Source organism: Sinohyriopsis cumingii, unplaced genomic scaffold (assembly GCF_028554795.1).
Source record: "Sinohyriopsis cumingii isolate HCF-2022 unplaced genomic scaffold, ASM2855479v2 utg001460l, whole genome shotgun sequence".
Lineage (NCBI taxonomy): Eukaryota > Metazoa > Mollusca > Bivalvia > Unionida > Unionidae > Sinohyriopsis > Sinohyriopsis cumingii.
In genome coordinates, this window is record NW_028316002.1 from 1,953,184 (window position 1) to 1,977,654 (window position 24,471).

Genomic DNA, 24,471 nt, shown 5'->3' on the forward strand with positions numbered 1-24,471 from the left:
AAATGATTTAATAAGATACAAAGACATCACTCACAGAGTTATTATATATCATACCTCCACAGACAAATGATTTAATAAGATACAAAGACATCACTCACAGAGTTATTACATATCATACCTCCACAGACAAATGATTTAATAAGATACAGAGACATCACTCACAGACTTATTATATATCATACCTCCACAGACAAATGATTTAATAAGATACAAAGACATCACTCAAAGAGTTATTATATATCATACCTCCACAGACAAATGATTTAATAAGATACAGAGACATCACTCACAGACTTATTACATATCATACCTCCACAGACAAATGATTTAATAAGATACAAAGACCTCACTCACAGACTTATTACATATCATACCTCCACAGACAAATGATTTAATAAGATACAAAGACATCACTCACAGACTTATTATATATCATACCTCCACAGACAAATGATTTAATAAGATACAAAGACATCACTCAAAGAGTTATTATATATCATACCTCCACAGACAAATGATTTAATAAGATACAGAGACATCACTCACAGACTTATTACATATCATACCTCCACAGACAAATGATTTAATAAGATACAGAGACATCACTCAAAGAGTTATTATATATCATACCTCCAAATGATTTCAGGCAGTACCTCTCAATGAAAGGAAGGTAACAGATCTCATCATCATTCACAGAGTTATTACATATGACACTTCCACACACAAATGATTTTAGGCAGTACCTCTCAATGAAAGGAAGGTAACAGATCTCATCATGAGAGCATCAGCACTGTGTGAGTTATCACAAAAGAATCAAATATAGGTCTCCATGATTGCTAATCAATACATGACTGAATGGTTATTAATAATAGGGATTTTGATGACCATGGCACATCAATGACAAGTAAACATGTCTGGTGTACTGTCTTTGACATAAACTTTACCATATCGATCTATGAAAACCAGTACAGACTTTAGAGCCTCATTTTGAAGTATGATAAGTCAAAGCCTACTTGTAATCACCTTCTAGGACATGAATGACCCATAGGAACATAAGTAACTAGCTCCAAGACAATTGGACATCATCTTATTATTTAGATGTTTGAAAATTACCTTGGATGGAGTAAACATATACTGACTGGCAACAACTAGAACTTTACTAGCTTAAAATGATGAATACTACTAGCCTGTCATGAAACGTACTGGCCTTGGGCTAGTGGATTACTCCTGATTTGGAGCTTGCTTCATTTCATGTATAAGTAACCACCAGTTATTCCATGTTACAATATCCATTTCATATATCATGTTAGACTGACTATATATATATATATATATATATATATATATATATATATATATATATATATATATATATATATATATTGTCACTCAATGTTTCAGTACACATATAGTACCCATCAATCATTACATCTTTTACATGACCCAGCCATCACTTTACTGGTTCTACCCAATATTCCACATTACTGTTACTATCCAGCATTCCATGTTACAGGCATAAATTCCTCATTCCATATTATGGCACAAACCCAAGATCCCAAGTTAATCTATCATCCTATCAGTCGATTTTACATTTCTTATTTTTATACACATATTATAGTATATCCTTCTTATTCCATGTTAGATATTAAGTTTTAATTCCATTGTATAGTATACATCATTCTTTCCATGTTATAGTGCTGAACAAATGTTCTATAAAGCATTAACCACCTGTCATTCCAGTTTTACTGTACCAAATATCATTTGATCTTATAGAATTCAAGTTTTATTCCATGCTATAATGCCCTCCCCACATCTGTTACAGAATTCAGCTTTTTTTTCTCCATATTATAATGCCCTTCCACACATTTGTATTATTGAACCAATTAATCAATCCATGTTACATGTACAGACCTGAATGCAACAATAATTCAATATTACAGTGGCCATGATTATTTAATATTACAGTGTCCTCCTGTCATTTCACTTTAGGGTGCAAACCAATCATTCGATTAATAAAAATCACAAATCCTTCCATGCTAGTGCCCACTGATTATTCCTTGTTACATGAATTACCACCAAATATTGCATATCACACCTGTCAGTTGAATCTTTGTTATCTCATTCCCTGCATATTTCAGTACACACTTGTCATTTGGATATTTATTATCTCATTCCCTGCATTGCACAGTACCCACCTGTCATCTGAATCTTTGTTATCTCATTCCCTGCATAGTTATAGCTGATGACAATATTACAGTCAGGGATGTCAATTCCTTCACCTCCAACAGATGTTGATACCAGTACTGTATATTCTCCAGATGCAAATTTATTCAGTGTCTCTGTCTGTTCAGACTCTGTCATCCCTGAAATAAATTGATATAGAAGTTTAATACTCTAATTGAATTTATAAACTGAAAGCAAAGAATGTTTTGTGTGATTTATTTTTATATATATGTCTCAGTGTTTACTCACTGTAACTTGGAATAAATACATTAATGCAAAGAAAGCAACCCAACAGCAGTTGGGTTAATACAAATTGCATTAGATTAATAAATTAATAGTTCCATGGGCACAATTGTTTGGTGTATCCAAAGATTGCTTGATAACATGCAATGAATATAAAATAAATCTTAAAATGTATTAATACTTGAAAAATAATGATAACATATACTGTTATCTTGCTAACCGATGTTATAAGTAATCCCCTTCCCAGCACAACTGTGGCTGTGGACAAAAAAAATTAAACAGATGTCAATCCACCAAATTACAACTAAAGCAAACACTAAAGCTAGGTAATGATAGATTTGATTGAATCCTTGTCATTTATTCACATAAAACCTCCATATTATAGTAGCCATTCATATCTTAGTGCCAGAGAAGCAGTATGACATTAAATATAAATGGAAAGACATATTAATTGATGATGTGATTCCTACATACATGCACCACTTGTCAGTTAGCAAATAAACAACAAATCTTTTGCCTAACTAAACATTGTAATATTGTATATTGTATATTACCTTTAAAAACTTTAACTAAAAAAACTTAATACTGTTTATAGTGAAACAGATACCATATCCCTCTAAAACAAAGTTATATGTATCAAACACAGGTGAGATTGTATGTTTAGTACACTATAACACAAACCTTCATCCCCTGGAGTTGCAGCTTTCCCTGTCAGTTTGTGCACACGAATATTGTCTCCACCAAGCACACCATCCAGATAGTCTGCAAGGGCTGTGCATGTGGCTCTTGCCTTTACAAACACCAGGGCTCTGGATTCCTGATCCTCATTTTCACCCAGAAGCATGTCCCGGAGCATCTTACTCATGGTCTCTAGATTGGGATTTTTCTGGTCTTTGCTCTTGTTATATTCGCCAAGATCTTTCTGTACCTCTGTATAAATTAAAAATCAAACAATATAAAATTAAAGAGGCCATTTGTACAACAAAAAACAGTACCAAGTGGACAGTTTGCCAAAGTCACTTGAAAATAAAGTCCTATATCTGAAATGTTTTCATCTCAAAAGTAAGCTGGTCTTGAAATTAATCTGCCTAATTTAGTAAATTAATTTAAAAATCAGAAATATTCACAGTGATGCAATTTTGTGGTTTCAGATTTAACTGAAGATTTTGTGGAGAAAATTTAGCGAGGCCACACTGTGTACCTTAACACCAAATCCCCAATACTATTTTTCAATTATAATTTCAATATACAGCTGCATCATGTTTAGAGTGAGTACAAATGTTGTAATCACTTAAAGAGAAGAAAAATGATTAAATTTAGGTGCTCCTGAAGCCAATGCAGCCTGACATTAAATGCTTCATTTTTTTTAATTAGGAGCTCACAATCATGTATTGACCACTTCTACATCCATTTGCAATTAAATAAATGAACATCTATCTGTAACAAGTACACTCAGTAATATCAAATCATTATTTTAATCAATAAAATATCTCATTTTCAGTTCAAAGTACAAGTCAGATATAATGATTAGTGACAGTGATGTCAGATTATGTGCAGCATGTTTTTAGCAATTCTTGAACATGGAATAACAGACAAAATGACAAATTTACATACATGTATATAATCTATTTAAAATACAATAATGTCTGAAACAAAAATATTTATTCACAAAATCCAAAAAAGGATTTACACTATTCACTAATGTGATGTGCATTTGCTACTGTTAGTATTTCACGATTTTAGGTTGTTTCAGACTGGAGCATACTTCTTTTGTTTGTTTTGGGGTTTTATTAGCCAAGAGTATCATTTTTCTCAGCTTCTTAATTTTCAAGGGCTGAATGTCCTGGCTTTCTAGCCATGTCAGTTCTTTCTTGAATGCAAATATGGCTTCCGAAACAGCATGGGTTGTTTGTGGTAAGTTCTCTTGGTCACTGTCATTAGTAGATCCTGTTGATTGGAATGTAAAAAAAAAATTGGGCACCTAAGCAAGTGGACAATGACAGCATCAGTCTTACATTTGACAGTGGTGCAGTCCTCATCAATTTTGATTCAATGCTGAATAACATCAAATCAGTTAAAATGTCCCCTTAGAACAATTTCAGCCTTTTTCAACATCCTACTCCATAAATCACTTCAAATCACAATCCTTATTCACAAAATAAGATTTCATTTTCCTAGACGTCTCCATTGAGAGATTAAATGTCTTAATTCACTCATGATTTCTGATAAAGACTAAACTCACTTTTAAATCTGATTTCACTTTATTGTTTGAATAGACCTTATTTGTAATGTAGCTACAATAAACATTTATCTCTTCTATGCCCTACTGCAACAGATTACAGAAAGCAGCAGTGTGTTCAAAGGACACGCCACTGGTAATCCCTTCTGTGATCTGTTGCCATCCAGGTGTCAATAAACAATGATCGACAATAAGCTGGTCCACTGTATAATCAGTAACCTGATCTGCTATAGTGCTAAAGGAAATTCGACAGTCACTGTACATTAGCCAGGTACAATAGCTGACATGGACCAAGGACGATATGGCTAATTAGAGACCTGGATAATTCTGGTGTTCAGTTGGAAAGCAATAGCTTACCTTGCATGAATACAACAGTGGCAAATTAGATTTAAATTGTCATGGTGAAAACACATTTCTTTCCAATTAAGTAAAGTAGTTCTTTTATATAAAGATTTTCAGCGGATAAATGCTGAAAAATATTTTAAAAAATTTCTTCACATTATTATTTTTGAAATTTGGGGTCCATACCGCTACTGCATTATATCTGGAATTGCTTTATAGCAAAGCAAATTATAATGGGATATATATATATATATATATATATATATATATATATATATATATATATATATATATATATGTGTGTCTGTATGTGAAGTTCTATTTGTAATATAAACTAGCTTGAATGAAAATATTATCATAGCACTAACTCATCTTGAAGTGAACCTTCCTGGAAATTTTAGTTTCCATGCATTATTTTTTGACAAATGGTAGATATATAATTCCTACTTCATCTATTAGTATACTGGCATTTTATTAATATGTTATCATAAGTGTGTCCATATTTGTAGTAGGCTGTGCATCCTTTTATGTGTGTGTCATCGCTAATGCTTAAGGGTGGGCCATCTTATAAAGTATGATGTTACCACAAGGACGAGTGAATAGATAACAAGCAAAGTTTGGGATCCTGGATCTAGATGAGGTGGGGGTCAAAAGGTCACATTTTCATAAGCAATATGAACCTTTCCTGTAATCTGAACTCCATCTACACCAACAAAGGGATGATGATGATAACTGGTATAATAGGTGAATAAATGACAAGGATTCAGATCCTGGATGAACCACTAGAGATGTGGGTAATTCCCTCAAAAGGACTGATACCATACTTTTCTGAAACGAATTTACAGAAATTGAAAATAATATCACTTCTTCTTCTTTATCTTCAAAGCATTGAAATCATCCCTGATATTAATGAGTTATAAGATTTTCAAATATTGGATGTAATGCTGACACCATTTTAAATAATGACAAATCAAACACCATTAGAAGACTTTTGGTGAAAACTCCATGCCAATATAACTATCCATTTTTGAACATTAGTGACATGAGTTTCAATACATTTATTGTTGAAGCCAAAATGGATGTCTGTGGCGCACATTTTCATTCATGACCAACAAGACATCATCAGAAGTCTTTCAGTGAAAACTGCTTGTTGATATGCCTGTTCACTGAAAAAAAGTATCAATAAAAAAAAATTCAAGATGGATTTCCCAACAGAATCATTTTAAATTAGAATTAACAGATCATCAAACAAATCTGTCGCCAGGTAAAGCTCCCATGTTAATATGACTTTAAATTCTTGAGAAGTAACAATAACAAGACATTTTTTTTCTAAAAAAATTACCATATTGGACATAAGACTGGCTCCATTTTCAAGTAGGACCAACTATTCATTAAAAGAAGTCTTTTAGTGAAAACCCTATACTGATATGGCCATTGATTCTGGAGAAATGATAACAAGAATTTTAAGATGTCTGAGCAGCACCATTTGCATCTACAGACCAACTGGACCTTGGGATGAATGTGTGCATAGAGTTTCATGGCACTCCTCCAAAAAGTTTATGAAAAGTAGTAATAACAACTGGTGTTAATGGACAGATGGACATCAAATACTAGACAGATGACCATACCATCAAATCTTCTGATATATGACCAGTACAGTTTAAAAGAGTAGATGCTTGTGATGGTGTGCCTCTCTTATTATTATTATTATCACCTTCATCATCATGATCACCATAATCATTATCATCATCTTATTCATCGTTATCACCATCATCTGGTTTGCTGGGTTTTTTTTCAATGCACATTCCAAAATATTTAAACAAAATGATCAGCTGCACTTTTATATGAATTAATACTGTCAAGGGCATATATATTTAACTTCTTATAAGAAGCAGGACTAAGAAATCTGAGTTAATGACTCACTTGAAATTATCTGAAACAGTTCTCTCTCGTCTGGCGTGTGTTTACTCTGCTGTTCCTTCTCTGGATTAAATTTTCTTGCCAGAAATCTGCAGACATCAGAAATTCCCAACAAACTGTTCAGCTCCAGTGCCTCATTGAAAGTCTTAAATAAAACCAGCAAGAAATTGTAAAATGACACAAATGCCCCCTTCAATATTATGCAACTGATGGGTATAATTCTACAGTAAGCAAATCAGGGGCAATAACTCCCCATAATTTTTGCTGACAATGGTGAGAATCAAAGTTTACATGGGACATTTGAATGGAAAGCCTTATACTAAATTTAGTTTTGATCCAAGTATCTCCACAAAAGTTAGTTAGTGGAAATGAAATCTGTGATGTGATATGGTGTGCAATAAGACAGATAACATGATATGACACTTCCATAGAGATGGGTGTGGAAAGAATGGATACAAAGTGTTAATATTGTCAATCGCAACATAAAAATTATTACATAAAGTAAATTCATCTTTTTTTTTTCTCTGTCACAATTTTCATTACTGGCAGGAAATATTACATCTTTATTGGTACTTAAATGTGTGGATTGGGGGAAAAGTCCAAATGTTTGGAATATGTACATAAGGTACAAGTCTGTTTGTCATATGACTGCAAATAGTTATAACATCTGATGAAACCACAAAAGACTGCAATGAAATGACTTTGAAATGCATGCATTATAACTCAAATATATTGTCTGCCTTCATGACATATTGACATCATTTGTGATGTCATCATGTGTTGTTATATGTGTTAAAAATAATTTTTATTATAAGGGTATATAAGCTAGACTAACACTATAGCAATGTGACAATTATCATTACAATTATTGTAGTTTTTGTTTTTATTAGTGGTAGTAATAGGACATGATCATTAAAGCAGAGCATAATAATTGCAGTAGTAGTAGTAGTAGTACATAATAATAGCAGCGGTGGCATTTTCAGTATGCACTATCTGTATCAGTGGTTCCCAAAGTGGGTGGTACTGTCCCTGTGGGGCAGTAGAATTACTGAGGGGGCACTAATGCTGAATAATGCTTTTAAGGGGTAAGGTAGGATATGCTGAGGATAACCAAGGGGGCAGTGGCTCGAAAAAATTTGAGAACTACTGCACTGTATAACTGAAATAATTTGTTGTCAAAGATAGGGTGGCTATCTATAGCCATCTTGAAAATCTTGTTATTGCTACTTCTCCTGAATGGATTGTCATATCAATATGGGGTTTTCATAAAAGACTTCATAAGATGTCTAAGTGCTCATAAATAAAAATGGTGCCAATCTAACATCCAATATGGCCACCATGGCAGCCATCTTGATAATCTTCCTACTGACATGCTGTTTTCACCAGAATACTTATGGTGGCGTTCTACAGTTTCATATTTTGCATAGGGTTAGGATTTTAAAGAATAAGAATTTCCCTGGCTTTCCTCACTGGTTATACTGGCTATTTAAAAAAGACCTTGTTTATCTTAGGTATAATTCAAAGAACCTTCAGTTCCCTTTATTTTGGTATATAATTGATGGGTGTAATATGGGTTATAGAGTATACAGCTTGGCCTTACTCCAGATGTGCACCTTTCAAAAAAGTGCTAGCTCCACTTGGTCATTTTCACTTCCTGAACTTCAGAGATAAATTGTATAAAGAAAGAGCCAATAACATTTTTTTACATTTTATATATTTGGTAATTCATTCATTGCACTTTCAGAAGCTGGCATTGTCTAGTCTGGCAAAATTCATTTTCCCTATTGTAATAGCTGCTATGGATGGTGTACTTTAGACTAATTCAGGCTGATTTTTTAGCACAAGGGAGCATTCATTTTAGTTAGCAGTGTGTTTAAATCATGTACAATTTCCAAAGAAATATCATCCACATTACATTAATGTAGCATAGCGGTATGCCACCATTCTCTCCATTGTGCATATTTTAAATGCAAACAACAGCACCTTACATACATCACTCTCTCAAAAGTACATAATAACTGGTGAGCGCCCCCTATGATGTCTAGTTAGTTCTACGAATACACCACTACCGCTACTACACATACTGCTAATACACTTTTATTACTACCTTTCTTTTACTATTTAATTAGGATTTATTATAACGACCGCCATAAATATCTGGCATTCAATTTTCATGTGCCTTACTACTTTTTTGCTTCATTCTATAAAAAATAAAATACCGCCAGATATTTGACACAGGAGATTATCAATCTTGAGGTTTCTGGATTCTCCACTTCACTTGCAGCTATTCTTTCCACATTCTTTGCCCAATGGGTGTAATGTTGTGAATTTAGATCTCTTGGCCGTTTAGATTGCACAACATCAACCAATGATTCCTCAAACAGGCAAGCATCTAAAAAATTCAGATCAAGAGTTCATCATTTCAGATGAACATCACTGACTCAGGGACATCTGACAAACTTTTTGTATAAACCTAATCAAACATGTTCATTCATATGATCCTACATTTTGCAATCCATATCAAGAAAAACATAACAACAAAAGTTTCTGTTTTTCTCAGTTAAACTATTATGTATGCTTTCTATAATAAATATAGCTTAAACTAAGAAAAAAATCTTAAAATTCTTATTATCATTTCTCCAATGCAGAAATATTTTATCAATATATTAACATATCATAGATACAACTTTATTCACATATGTTATATTATTCAAAAGTTTTAAATTATTCCAAAAAAGAAGAGAAGAAAAAAGAAATGAGAGGAAAAAATGAAGGTATTCCACCTTGGGAAATTGAGAGATGACCAAGTTGTAGACAGTGAAATGAAGCAGGCACGATTCATCCAATATAGTAGATAGTGAAATGAAGCAGGCACGATTCATCCGATACATAAGCCCAATCAGATGTACAACAATATTTAAAAAATATATAAATAAAACAAAAGTAATTTTATCCTAATCATAGTAGTCAATCTGCACTCACATTAAAGGTGAGATTTATTGAATAGAATAATACAATTTGTACATCTTGGGAAAAAAGAACACAGAACAGTATTTATACATCCTAAGGAGGGGTACAAGTCTCATTTACTTCAAACTCTTTTCATAATTATATCAATTAAAGAAATTTAATTTAAAAAGTACCGCCTTAGTGCAGGTGAGTATGACAAGTGACAAGGTTAACTCTTTGTAATTCAGAGGCTTAAGATTTTTTTTTTGCTTTACGAAAGTTCACTATAAAATGGCAATAGAAACAAATTGTAAATATGTTTGAAACAACCCCTGTAAGCAAATACATATGTGTCTTCATCCCAATTTGTTTCTTTGTTTCACAGTTTCTTTGTTGCCCATGAAACATAACCTTAATATCCATAGACAAGATGTGAATGAACTAAAACCTTCTTTCGAACCGAACTGAAACAGTCAACAATGGAGTGCATCTAATTTAGACAGAGGGGTTTTCTTAAAGTAAACACTCACATTCTAGCTTCATTACAACAGTCCATTTATAGGATAACAAATTTATGGTTTTATTATTTGTCTATGTACTTGTACTAACATGAGGAATTGGTTCAATTGTATTTGCTTTGCAGCCTTTTTTCCCCTTATTTTCACAAAATTTAGTGAAACCTTCTTTGAACTTACAGCGCTTCTCAAATTCCATGACAAAGCATTGTCCCATATGTTGGGACCTCATAATTTCATTTTATTGCTAAATCTTGAATAACATAACATTGAAACTCTGCTTTCTGCGAGTTGAATATTTTCCCTATTATGTTTGCCCAAATGTTTAGGAAAACAGATAATCTAACAAAGTAGTACTTCCCAGACACAGTGATGTCTACCATTATTTCCCCCTGACAGATTCACTTACAGTATAAAGAAAATAATGCACACACAGCAGTTAAAATCTTCATGTTACAGACTCTGTTCTTAAAACACAAATTGTTATTTACATACTATTGTTTAGGTTTCAAAACATAAATTTACATGTTTTTATCATCAAATGATAACTTGCAGAAATCAGCCAGTGATAATTGCTATAACCAGAGACATATATAACTTACTCGGGAAGGGGTTAATGGTCAATCAGCTATCAAAACACATGCTTGTGAATGTGCAGGAGCTTGTTAGCATAATTGAAATCAACACCACCTATTGGATGGCTTGAGGTACAACATAACACCGGTAATAAATGGCTAAGGTGAGGGAGCACCTAAAAAAGTATGAACACTCAATGTACATCTAAACAATCACAGGACAAATTCATTTTTACTTTCCTAACAGAAAAAGGTGAGATCTTCCTTTTTTAGGTGACTTAGTCACACACTTTGCCTGGTAGCGTGACCCCTGCAGTTTCTCCTTTTTAACTGTTGAATGTTTAAATCAACTCTGATATTCTTGAAAGACAAGATTTCCAATCATCACCATTTTCATTTAGGATAAACATGACATCATAAAAAATCTTTTGGTGAAACCTCATTTCAATATGACATTCCATTCATAAGGAGTAGCCAGAAGATTTTCAAGATGGATGCCATGGTGGCCATATTGGATCACAGATCAGCACCAGTTTCAATTAGGACCAACTAGACTTTGGAAGAAGTCTTTTGGTGAAAACCCTATTTTGAAATGATCATCCATCCAGAAAAAGTGATAAAAAATGTCAAGATGGCCACAGTGATCAGAACTATTTTCATTTAGGACTAAGTAGACATCAGTAAAAGTTTTGTCAATATAAACTTCTGTTCCAGAGAAGCAGTGATAACAAGATTTTCAAGATACTGGCATTTTGACATCAGATTGGCACCATTTTTATTTAGGCCCAGCTAGACATTATAAGAATTCTTTCAGGTAAAACCATGTAGATATGACAGTCACTATACAATCAGGAGGAGTTGAGATAATATGGTTTCAATATAGCCACCATGGCAGCCAAATTTGATGTCCTAATGGCACCATTAAGTGTCATGGCAATTATCCAAGTAGGAATAACAATGATAAACTTAAGGTAATGGACAGACGAATGGACAACAGACAGCAGGCCATCTCATAAGCTCTTCAGATATACGACCAGATGTGCTAAAAATGGGATCTCATCTAACACTTGAACTATAATATTCAGTTTCAATGCAGGTTTAAAATGGCCTTCATTTTGTAATTATCCAGGATTTATCTGTCATGGTATGTCTGCATACCTGTGTTTTGTTTAAAACGTAGTCAATAATAGTCATCTGATTTCCTAACTCTCTTGGACAAAAAGATTATCACTGATGAAACAAATACATTCCTAAAATGAAAATGAATACAGCATTTGCCCTTTATGTACTTGTAATCACCTCCAGACCTCAGATATAATGTTTCAAAATCAAAGGCTTTTATATCTGTGTGTGGTTCAACCAGTTTATGCAATTAGTTTGGGTACTTTTCAAAAGTGCCAGTAGCTTCTCGTGGGTCGGTGGTTCTTCCCAGGTTTTTTCCAGGTCCTTCCTCCACCATTAATACTGGCCGCCATGCATAGCCTATTGTGTGCTGAAAAATGGCGTTAAACCCCATAACAACAACAACAACTTTTCAAAAGTAAATGAATTCTGAAAGTAATTTTTAGTGAGTTAATATTTTTAATTTGGAAGGTACATGTGAGATAACTTTGATCTCCATTCCTTCCTTTCCTGCAGGCTGCATCCAGGATTAGAAGCCTTTGATATCAAATATTCATCCTCCTAAAACATACCAAATATGAAACATGCCAAACATGATCACCCACTATCAATCAATGTGGAATTAAAGTTCCATAAAAACCAAGTGATAGATGTATTTAAGAATAGAAGGACAGATGGACAGGTTCATGTATGTTCACTTTATCGTATTTAAATGCTGAGTCCTTATCTCATCTCAGGTATTTTTCAAAAACTCCAACATACCAAAACTTGGTTTAAAAAAAAAATTAAAAAATTAATTCTGGTTCTCGTGATAAGTGCAGTACAAAAAATCCTTTTGTGGCCTTTGATTCTGAACCTGCTATCACAGACAACAGAGATCATTCAAATCATGTCAAATACTGCTGAAATATACCCACAGGCTAAATCTGGTTTAATCCCAATTTGTTTCTTCAAGAAAACCAATTTATTGAACTGATATCATACAAGGTATTCTCCATACTGAATTAGATAAGTCTATGTGTACTTCTTTGTGCTATCATACTTACAAACATTGCGAATAAAAACCAAGAGTCAACATTAGAGAGTCAGAGTGCTTGCAATCAACATCTTTATAAAAAGCAAAGAAATGTACTAGTCACTGTCTTCATTGACTTAAAGAAGTAAATTAGCTTTATGTTAAATAGTTCTCTGGATTAAAAAACTGAATTTTTGTGCAAAAACCACGTTTCTTTTTTCACACGAAATGACCTAGACCTTTGACCAGTTAACCCTAAAATCAATTCTCACCACAGGTACTGGCCAATTACGAAGTTTAGTCAAGGTCTATGATGTGAAAGTAATGTTATTGTGCATAAACTATGGTGCTGTTCTCAGTCACATTGACCTTGGCCTTTTAGTTCAAAGTAAACAGACTTCCTCCTTACCCCAAGTGCAAGTCATCAACAAAGTTTGTTCCAGGTATATGTCTATATTTCATCTATATTTAATATTTCAGGCAGTGACCTTCACCTTTGACCTTTTGAACCTCAAATCAATAGAATATTTTCACAAACTGCAGTTAAAAATGGGCTGGTTACAAACCCTAAGCAGCTCAATGTCTTCTTGATATCTCTCAATCTGACTTAATCCTTAAAAAAATTCACATGGGCCATGGCAACAACAATTACCTTTCCTGCCATGTGACATATTCAAATCAACATGTGCCCATTAAATGTTAATCACCCCCGTTCCTGCCTTTCCCCCATGAATCAAAATATTCCCATTTATTCTTCTGCACTACTGGTTTACTGCTCCCTTTCATCCTGACATGTCCTTTGCTTAACACCATTTTGAAAAATAAAATAAACAATAACTTGGTCATCAAACATTTTGCATCACAAAATACACACAGTCTAAAGAGTCTGAGGTATTATCCAGTAAAGTTAGTCTGGTTGCCTGACCAATTCCACTAAAACCCAGATCGAAATCAAACTTGGTCAAGCCAGTATCTGGATTTTTTCTGCAAACAATCATATTTCCATAATTTGGGCTTTAATTCCACAAGTCCTTATTTTCATACAGGACCAAAATATTTCCTGCAATAAGTGTTGAAATGAAAACTCCACACTGAAACAACCATCTGACTAGGAGTCATCACATATGTTCATGATGATTGCTGTGGCAACTGTATTGGAAGGTCAATGTGGCACCATTTTCATTCAGGATTAACTTTTAATGAAATCTCCAAGTCAACATGACGACCGCTCCGGTGGCCTAGTGGTTAGAACGTCCGCCTCAGATGCAGAAGGTCATGGGTTTGATCCACAGCCGAGTCATACCAAAGACTTACAAAAATGGTACTAACAGCTGCCTCACTTGGCACTCAGCATTAAGAGGCTATTGTTAGGACCGGTCAGCCTAATGTCAGGATAATGTGACTGGGTGGGACATCATGTTACATGTCTGCTATATGATGCCCCATTGCTAGGCATCACTATAAACTGCCACACTGCAGACATTGTAGCAATATGACTGAAAAATTGTTAAAGCTACATTAAAAATGCAAATCACACACACATACACGTCAACATGACCATCAGAGAGGTAGCAACAACAAGAATTTGAAAATGGCTGCATGGCCATATTAGCAAACAGACTGGCACCATTTTATTAAAGTAAGATCTACATGCCTTAGGAAATCTCTCAACATAAACTGCTGGTCAATAACACCATTTGATCAGAAGAAGAAATATTTAGAAGATTTCTGAGAAAACCATCTTGAGCACCATGCTGGATGTAGATTGGCACCATTGTTTCTTAAGAATCATTTGTGATTTATATTAAATCTTTCACTAAAATCCTCATGGTGAAATGACCATATGCTCTGAATAGAAGCAAAAACCAGACTCAAAACATGGCTGCCATGTTGGCCACAATTGGAAGTTTGAGGGGCACCATTTTCATTTCGATCTGACCAGGCCCTGGGATAAATGTTAAGTTTCATGACAATACTTTAGTAGTTTAGGAGAAACAAATATAATAAACTTGTGCTTACATACAGATGGACATAAACATCAGACAGAAAAAGAAAGTATAAAACGACAATATTTGTTGTTATTGTTGGTGTTGTTGTAGGGTTTAACGCCATTTTTCAGCACACGAAAGGCTATACATGGCGGCCAGTATTAATGGTGGAGGAAGAACCCGGGAAATCCCCGGAAAGAACCACCGACCCACGAGAAGCTACTGGCAAGCTTTCTCACATACCCACATTAGCTGAATCCTAGACTCGAACCCACACAGATAGAGGTGAGAAGGCAGTGATCCGTAACGGAGAGCGCTTTAGGCCACACGGCCACTTGGGGCCCCCGACAATATCTGAAAGATTATACCAAGGTCTTGTTTTCACTTTACAGGTGAGATAATGAAAATTTGATACCCTGAAGCTTTTCCTGAACATCAATCATTGCCTGTAGGATCCTCTTCTTACACAAGTCATCAGTCCTGTCTTTCATTTTTATCTTGTCTATATCAGAAGAAAAAAAGAAATCAAGAAATGTTTTAGAACATAAATTTCTTTGGAGTCAACATATCTTGACTGAAACTTACATTTTAAAGCAAATTTTTCTCTGAAAATTAATAACAAAATGTGTATTTACACTTGAATATCTTGTATCATTTTGATTTCAACAACCATATAATGACTGTTACAGTATATTTAATTAGTAGGGTATAATATGATTTTAAACATTCTCCATCCACTCGTAGAACCATTATTATCTACGCTTTAAACTGAACACACATAGTCTATAACAGCAAATATATCATTTAAACCTGTATTTGCCAGACATGCTGACCAGACTCAGGCACATATTCTCATCAACCAGTCATCTGTCATGGCAGTTCTCAGATACCATTATATCAACTTGTCATTCATCTGTTTATCACTTAAACTGCTAATTAAACACATAACAATGTAAAATTTATAGGGAACTATGTCAAGTTTACAGATTGTTTCTTTGCTGAACAATCAATAAAGATGCTGTCCACAAAGCAAAACATAATTCAGCTTTTTTTTATTGAACAATCCACAAAAGTATCGCCAACAAAGTTTGTTTCATCATTTTGTTTCGCCAACAGTTCAAACACTTTATTGCCACAAAACACAAGACAAAGAAGGTGCAAAAAAGCACCTCCTGGACAAATAAAAATTATCCTATAATTGAATGATTGCCCAGAATCTGTACTATAACCATTACATCTGCCTCACACACCACATGAATTCCACATGAATTGTGTCAGCACAGTGTACCTTCAGAACAAAACGTGTGAAGCCAATTCCTGAATTAATAATAAAAATACCAACAACATAACTAACTTGTATGCCAGTATCATGAAGCCTCCTCCCACTTACCCCACCCCATAAAATGTGGCTATGAAATCAGTCTCAGTTGATTTCACATTTAATAGTTACATTTATGTCTGCACGGGTTACAAGTTGTAAATTTGCTGTGTCATATAATAGCTCTCTTAAGATTTTCATTTAGTGTCAAATCCTGAATTGCCTCTTTTTAAGATGGTAATTTTTTGTGACTGTCAATCATTGATGTCCTAAAATTAGTATCAAGTGAAGGAATTATCTTGGCCAGTTTTCAAACACAACTGCAAGCATAACATTTTTTCATTAGTTTGAGGTTTTTCTTTAGTCTGAATTGAAAGAATATTTTGTTTTCTTGATGATGGATGGACCCTAAGTTTCAGCGCTGCTGTCTTTAGCACTGACACTTAATTAACATGCGAATGCCTTTGTTCATTGCAACTGTGAGTACTGATAGAAAAATTGGCACTCTGACTTACTACAAGTGTTAAAGCTAAAACAATCACAGTGACAGAGTTTTAACTGATTTTGCAATTTAATTTAACGAACTGATGCATCAAGCTGCTATCCAGGTAAATACCACTAAGAACTACTAGGAACTACTAAGAGCACTAAGTGTTACAAAGTGGCACTAAGTAGTTATCAAAGCACTTATTAAAGAAAATACAATGAAAATTCTTCTGGTGGTGCTCACCAATTTCTATTTTGCATAGGGTTAGAATTTTAAAGAAAAAGAATTTGCCCGGGTTTCTTCACCGATTATAAAAAGGACCTTGTATATCTAAGGTATCTAAGGTAATTCCCGTTATTTTGGTGTATGATTGATAGGTGTAGTCTGGGTAAAAGAGTATACAGCTTGGCCTTGGTCCAGATGCACACCCCTCAAAAACTGCTAGCTCCATTTGGCCACTTTCACATCCTGAACTTAAGAAGTAAATTGTAAAAAAAAAAAGAGCTGATAATTTTTTTACATTTTATATATTTGGTAATTCATTCATTGCACTTTCAGAAGCTGGCATTGTCTAGTCTGGCAAAATTCACGTTCCCTATGTTAATAACTGCTAAAGATAGTGTACTTTAGACTAATTGAGGCTGACTTTTCAAGCACAAGGGAGCAGTAATTTTAGTTAGCTGTGTGCTTAGACTATTTACAATTTCCACAAGTACAATATCCAATGAAATTTCAGCCACAGTACATGAAACCACCATTGATGTTTACCAACATTCTCTCCATTTGTGCATGTTGCAAATGTAAACAACTTCACCTTACACCCACCACTTTCTCAGAAGTTCATAATTATCTGTAGGTCGCCCCCATTTTGGATATATATCATTTTTATCATGATACTAGTGATTCAAGATCACGAAATACAACTCTTTATATACACTGCACTAAGACTGCAAGCATTGTTGTTCATTATCTCTGGGAGTTTTATCATTATGGCTCAGATACTTCAGTGAAGAAGATTATGGTTATTTGTTTCATGAGTGCACTACAAATTAGTGATCCAGCTACTCAAACTTGTCTCATCCTAAATACAGTCAAACTCAATTATCTTAATTACATTGGGGATGTAAAAAAAATTGTCAACATAACCAGGTCCACAGATATCAGGGTCCATAAAAACCAGTAACAGAAATTTAAAAATTTCCTTGACCTGTATTTGTCTCTTACTCTGAGGTTTACTGGAACATTGCCATTAGTAACAATTGCTTTTCAGACAGAATTCAGACTCCAGCTGTACATGGCGGACAATATAAAAAGAACAGTATTGTTAATCAGTTAATAAATTGCTCATGTGTGTGTACATGTATTTGCACTCTCTGAAATAAAGGTACAATATTTACTCTATTTTCTCTTTTAATTCCACAGTCAATGTATATTTTGCAGAGAAGATATCTTAGTTTTAATATTCCTCAGTAAACAAAATAACCTTATCTCCTAAAGAAATTAAAAAAAAAAAGAACTTATCTAAACCTGACCTCCCCTATGTCAACAAAATGGATTTGCATGTGTCTTTGCCGACATGAAAGAAACACATCATACATGTACCTACAGCGGCCATGAATTTAACAACTATTATTCAATGAAATTGACACACTGTAATGTGTTACCATCATCAAATTTTAGGGGTTGAACACAGAATCAGAATTTAAAAAAAACGTTACTAAACATCCAACCTTACCTAATACATTGTAATGGCTGAAAGAAATGATTGTTTTGTTTTGGGTTTTTTTCTTAGGGGGGCCAAATGGCTACTGAGATGCACACATGAGCTGTTATCAATTTATATTTATTATTAAGATCTTTTAATTGAAAAAATAATCAAATTCAGTGAGTTTCGGGCACTGAATTTTCATTATACAGTACTGTTCATGTAGAATCATATGACTCGACCAACGATGTAACAAAAAACCATTACGCATGCCACTTCTTACTCTTGACAAATACGTATACTGAAGATAAACATTGTTTAAATTCATCTATTACTTCTATATTTCTTGATGTTTTCTAGCTTAGGAAAATTATTATACTCTGAACATGTATATGTATTAAACATACAATTGCACAATTTTTTTCTTCATTTTATGCTTTGAAACATAAGTTGAAATCAGTATGATCCCACGTTCCTTTTAAATAAGCAATCTTATTCTGATAGTTCACTACTTGTAAATTAATAATCACCTGTATGTACACAGTGTATGTAATAATTAATATCAAATTCAGTGCAATTTGTTATTGTTTTCACATCTCAAGTAACTGGCAAATCTTAGTAAAAAGCCCAAGATTATCCAGTAAAATGCATATATACAAGCTTATACATAAGGTGATATTCCGCTTAGTAATAAATCTGTTCTTCTATTTATTCTGTTCATAAGTAGGTGTTGTTTCAAAAGAGAGAAAAAACTGCTCCAAAAACATTGAACCAAAGTTTAAAATTTTCCTACAAAAAAAGGTTGATGTGCATTGTTCTGCTGTATTCTCTGTACCCACTCTTTAAGAATTTAAATTTTACAAAATATGAAGGACTGTACTTTTTTAAGTATTTTTGTTTGGTTGTGTCAACTTGTAATGAGTGGCAAAACATGACTGACCAAACTGTGCATGAAAATTGACAATTTTTGCTGGTCATTTCTTGTAAATTTTCTCTGAGATGGACATTAAATTTTCACTTCATCGAAATAAGCAGGTCTACATGTTACTTCAGACCAAAACTAATGCCCATCATAATGGGTAATCAACTTAACAGGAGTCAAGATAAGCAGGGAAAAATTACCATAATGAAGAATTGTTTTGGACCGGACCAAAACTCTCAACACGCGTGGGTTCTCAAGGTAACCAAGATTGTGATAAGTGAGTCTGACTGTATTATTTTATAATTTTATAACCAATACATAACAACCAAAAACCATGTGAGCAAAGTGGAGCAAGTATATATTTATGATTTAGTTCAGGTATACAAATTTGTGACAAACAACTAACAGTAACAAAGTATAATTTATTCATACTCCTTGCAAACTGAAAGGATCAAGTCATATTTTGTTACATCAGTCTAATATATCAATCTCATTGTGATTAAATGTTCTTTGATCACGAGTTATTCTGGCATCCTGTATAGTAATCAGACTGTGTCCTTTAATCACTATCAAGTGAGTTTCCAGTCATGTCATTATTGCTGGTGTCAATCACTGAAATCAATATACACTACAAGATAAGTCACAAAAATATCATTTTTATTAATTACACAATCATAATACATATCAACACATAATGTAACCAATTCTAAGGATTTTGAATTCATTTTAAATAATATGCTTTTAGTTTTTAGAATATCTTCAGGGGAAAATAAATGTAGAACAGTTTTTCACCTTCTCACTAAATGTAGGTCAAATCTGACATAGTAATTTCTCAATACATTCACAAATTGGCTATTTCATTTTCCTTAAAACTGTTGCCTTAATTAAAAGAAGATCTCTTTTATTTGAAAAGAGAGAGATAACAGAAAATGGGTTTCGTTTTTTCTGAATTAATGAAATCCTAAGAAAGGTAAATCATGCAGCATAATCTATAATATGTAAAGGTTTGTCTTTTGTGAAATTGGCCTGTCATTCATGTTGCTGAAAATGTAAAGGATATTTGCTTGCAATGAGTGAATAACATATATTTCATCATGTGGGTGAAATACTTAAGTTTTTCACCAATAAGATGAAATATATATGTTATTTACTCAATAGCAAGCATATTTTCTACTGGTTAGCATTAGATGTTCTGTGTGTGCAGTCTGTATAACAGAGTGAAGGAGCAGATTTCTTACTGAATCCAATGTGATGTACATGGTTTTGTTTTGTGATTATTCACATAGAAAATGTAATCAGTAACATAATTCTTTCTCCTAACTCACATTAAAACTGCACATTAAAAATTTTTTTGTGCCTTTATGGATTTAAGCTGGAGTCAGTTTCACATGTGGCATCCACTTTACCACATGACTATGCAAGCATCTAAGAATTCCTTTGAATTTCATGGTTTTCTTGTTATAGACACAGCAGTGAAATTAAATTCTCATAATTTTGCTCAAGTGAAATATCACTTTTATTTAACTTGGAAAATCCAGTAATTCAAAGTCTAGCATAATATACAACATAATTATTCACAAAAAATTTATTTATAAAAATTAAAAGTGATTAACAGGAATTTTCGTTGTACTTTCTTGATGACTACTTAGTGCTACTCTGTAGAACTTAGTGCCTCTCGGTGATCTTCTGCTCATAGTAGTGATTAGTGGTATCTACCAGGACCCTCAAATGTGCACTCCTGACCTTTCATACTAACCAATCAGAGTTCATAATTAAGCATGTGACACACAGGAAATACATGACATAATTCACAACTACACTAAGACACTATATCCAGATTGTCAGAGTGACAACTGGGACATTTAAATAATATTTTTTTAAATTATCACATAGGGCTTACATTTCCACTGTGAGCATCAGTATGTGTCAAAAATTACTTTTAGACATGAAAAATGCATGTGTGAATTTGGGGCTGAGGTGCATAAACTTCATTTTCTATGAGGTTCTATTAATTGACTTGTAAGGTCATGTGAATGATATTATTCAATATTATCTTTTGACCTTACTGGTGTACTTTTTTTTACATAAATTTTTATATCAAGCAGGCTGATGTGTTATCAAGTCTGTGAACCTTGTTGATATATTAAACTTCCCCATATGACTTTACTAGAAATGCCCATTAATTAGATGTCACATTTTCTATGTAGTATTAGTCTGTTTGCATCAATTAATAATTAATTTTTAAAAAGAGTGGAATAAAATACTGCTGGTTGAAATTCTTTGGGACAGTTTTCTAAACGAATGCACCAGTTTTATAAATATTTTTTTTGAGAGAAAACCATAGAAAGATAATGTTAACACAAAAGAAGCAGCAAATCCAGACTTGAAAATAACAGATGTTTTTTATATAAATTATTAGGCATACAGTGTTTCTTTTTTTGTCACAACTTTTTGTATACCATTTGAGTGATCTTATATTAAGTTTCACAAATATTTGTTTGCCACATAAATATACATCAATACATACTTCCAACTTCACAGAAATTTTGGAAGGCCTTCACCTGTGATTCCAATTTCTCATAATAAGTGCATCACCTACCTTGTGAAATGCACCAGGTCAATCTCCAGGTACTATAATTGAAAGTGAAATACTGTACAAACCTTCCTTGGGCCTGCTGATATATTTCTCAATCTCTTCTCTGTATTTTTCCACAGTGGACAATTTACAGGTGTCCAAGTTTGCCATGACACTAATGATGTAATCTACTGCCTCATCATCTGATGTAGATTTACCCACTCCAATGGAAGCTGTCAGACCCATAATCTGGGAAATCAAAATAAATCCATATAGCTTGGTAAATTATGCAAAGTTAGACAGCTTTTAGTTTACAAAAAATGGAAGGATGATTTTAGAAGGACAGACACCATGGGGAAATAAGACATTGTAACAGATGTACATGAAAGATTTTGCTTTAAAAAAAATCATCCCTAATTTTTTCTGCTGGTGAGGATATACATTCATCACTCCTGCCTAAAGTGATCACATATGCAGCCAGTAGATGGAACAATGGAATCATTAATTAAATTGATTTCATTATTGTATTTGACAGCCTATAAGTCGATGCAGGGTATAAGCTGAATTAGCAAATTTGGCAAATTTTCCATCTTTCATCCATATATAAGTCGATGCTGAGTATAAGATGAGGCCAGATATATACCTCAGATTGTCTTTTTCACTTTGTTCCACACAGCATTGCAAATTTTATCCTATCTGTAACTCAATAACCTTTCTGGTCAGGATCATTAAATGTAACTAAAAGTATTTAATTTGTTTCACAGGAAGTATTTTAAATATATTATGTACTTTTAGCTACATATAACAATGCTGACCTGAACATTTATTGAGTTACAGATAGGATAAAACTCGCAATGCTGTGTGGAATTAAACTATAATAAGTCTCACTTTCATTAATACTAAAAGTATCACTGCATGTTATTTTAGATTACCAGCAATAGGGTAATTACATCATTAATGCTAAAATGCTTTATCTAGTTTTGGGGGGGAAGAGAACCACAGAGAGAGGGATGCATATGTATTCCATTGCTTTTTTCTTCTTGCATCTCGTAATAAAAAAATAAAACATGGTCCGATATGAGAGAGAGATTTCAGCTCTTTGTGTCTTTGTTGTTTTACTATATCAGTCCCATCTAGCTTAAGCTTTTGTTGAAGAAGAAAACATTAATAAATGAAACAGTAAATGTAAACTAGGAAAATACATACCATACTCCTTCAGGGTTTAAATATTCACAATGGTTATATCCATACTGACTCCATTTAGGTTAAATTCCAAGAATGACCATTTTGCATGCTAATTTTCTGCAAATGACCTCACCATTCCTAACAAATAAGATTTTTTAAGTGCATATACTCCTCCTGTACTTAGGTGGCAATTATTTTTTGTCTTTGCTCATATTAGATGTTACTTTAAATTGCTGTCAGTTCATGGGCTAGTTCAAAAGAGAAATTTACACAAGCAACCACATGGCATTTCGTTTCCATACAGTCAAACCTGGTTATCTCAATTACGTCAGGGGTGTAAAAAGGCCTCAACATAACCAGGTCCCAAGATATCTGGGTTTAGTTGACAAATCTACTGCAAAACAATGATTATGCATCTGAAGTACCAAAAATGAGGAGTTTTGTTTCTAACCACAAATGGCAGTTCTAATGCACAATAAAAATAACAATTCAGTCATGCCTGGTTGCAGAAAAAAAAGACTGGAGGTCTTTTAAATGAGAATTAGTAACAAGTCACAAATTTTTGCAACACTTAAGTTACTGCAATAATGTCAGTGGTTTAAAGTTGTTTTTATTTCCCTGTGAATAGTCTCATCCCTTTGATAGCTTCAGCAAAACAATGATTTTCTCAAGCTGTCCAAAAATCTAGGCTAATTTAAGTTATGTACATGTAGAACTATACTTTAAAAAAAGTATTTTCTTTTGTTTGAGTTGACTTGTGATTAGCAGCAAAATGTAACTGACCAATATTGTGTGTGAAAATCAATTTTTGTTGATCGTCAGAGGTTCCTTTTACACCAGTATATGCTGGTTTTTACCTATAAAATTTGTCTCTGTACTGGAAAAAGAGGAGGCTATTGGTATTCATGTACCAAAACATTGTAAAATATTTTTCAAGTCTTTTAATTAGCTGTCTCAATATCAAATTCTGTAAGAAGCCAACTTCTCCCATTCATGCAGTTGTAGTCCCGACTTTCATAATTGACCATCAGCAAGAACAAAGTACCAGAGGGAGAGTCAGCTAATCTCATCGATGGATTGCAAGACTTGATAGTCAAGATAAAAACAATACAAATGAAAGCACTCCTCTTTCTGTTTCATAGACATTA

The 24,471-nt window shown here is 33.5% G+C and overlaps 1 protein-coding gene across 3 annotated transcripts in view; it reads right to left on the bottom strand.

The window, feature by feature from the left end:
- Positions 1 to 24,471, bottom strand: part of LOC149772480 (ATP-dependent RNA helicase DHX58-like) — a 92,124-nt gene that overhangs the window by 15,043 nt on the left and 52,610 nt on the right. For all 3 annotated transcript variants that reach the window (XM_089947774.1, XM_089947773.1, XM_089947772.1), the window contains exons 11-16: positions 22,225 to 22,387; positions 15,547 to 15,633; positions 9,187 to 9,359; positions 6,971 to 7,112; positions 3,148 to 3,396; positions 2,196 to 2,363 (exon numbers count right to left, since the gene is read on the bottom strand). In XM_089947774.1, coding sequence (XP_089803900.1) covers positions 2,196 to 2,363; positions 3,148 to 3,396; positions 6,971 to 7,112; positions 9,187 to 9,359; positions 15,547 to 15,633; positions 22,225 to 22,387 — 982 coding nt within the window. The remainder of the gene's footprint in view (positions 1 to 2,195; positions 2,364 to 3,147; positions 3,397 to 6,970; positions 7,113 to 9,186; positions 9,360 to 15,546; positions 15,634 to 22,224; positions 22,388 to 24,471) is intronic.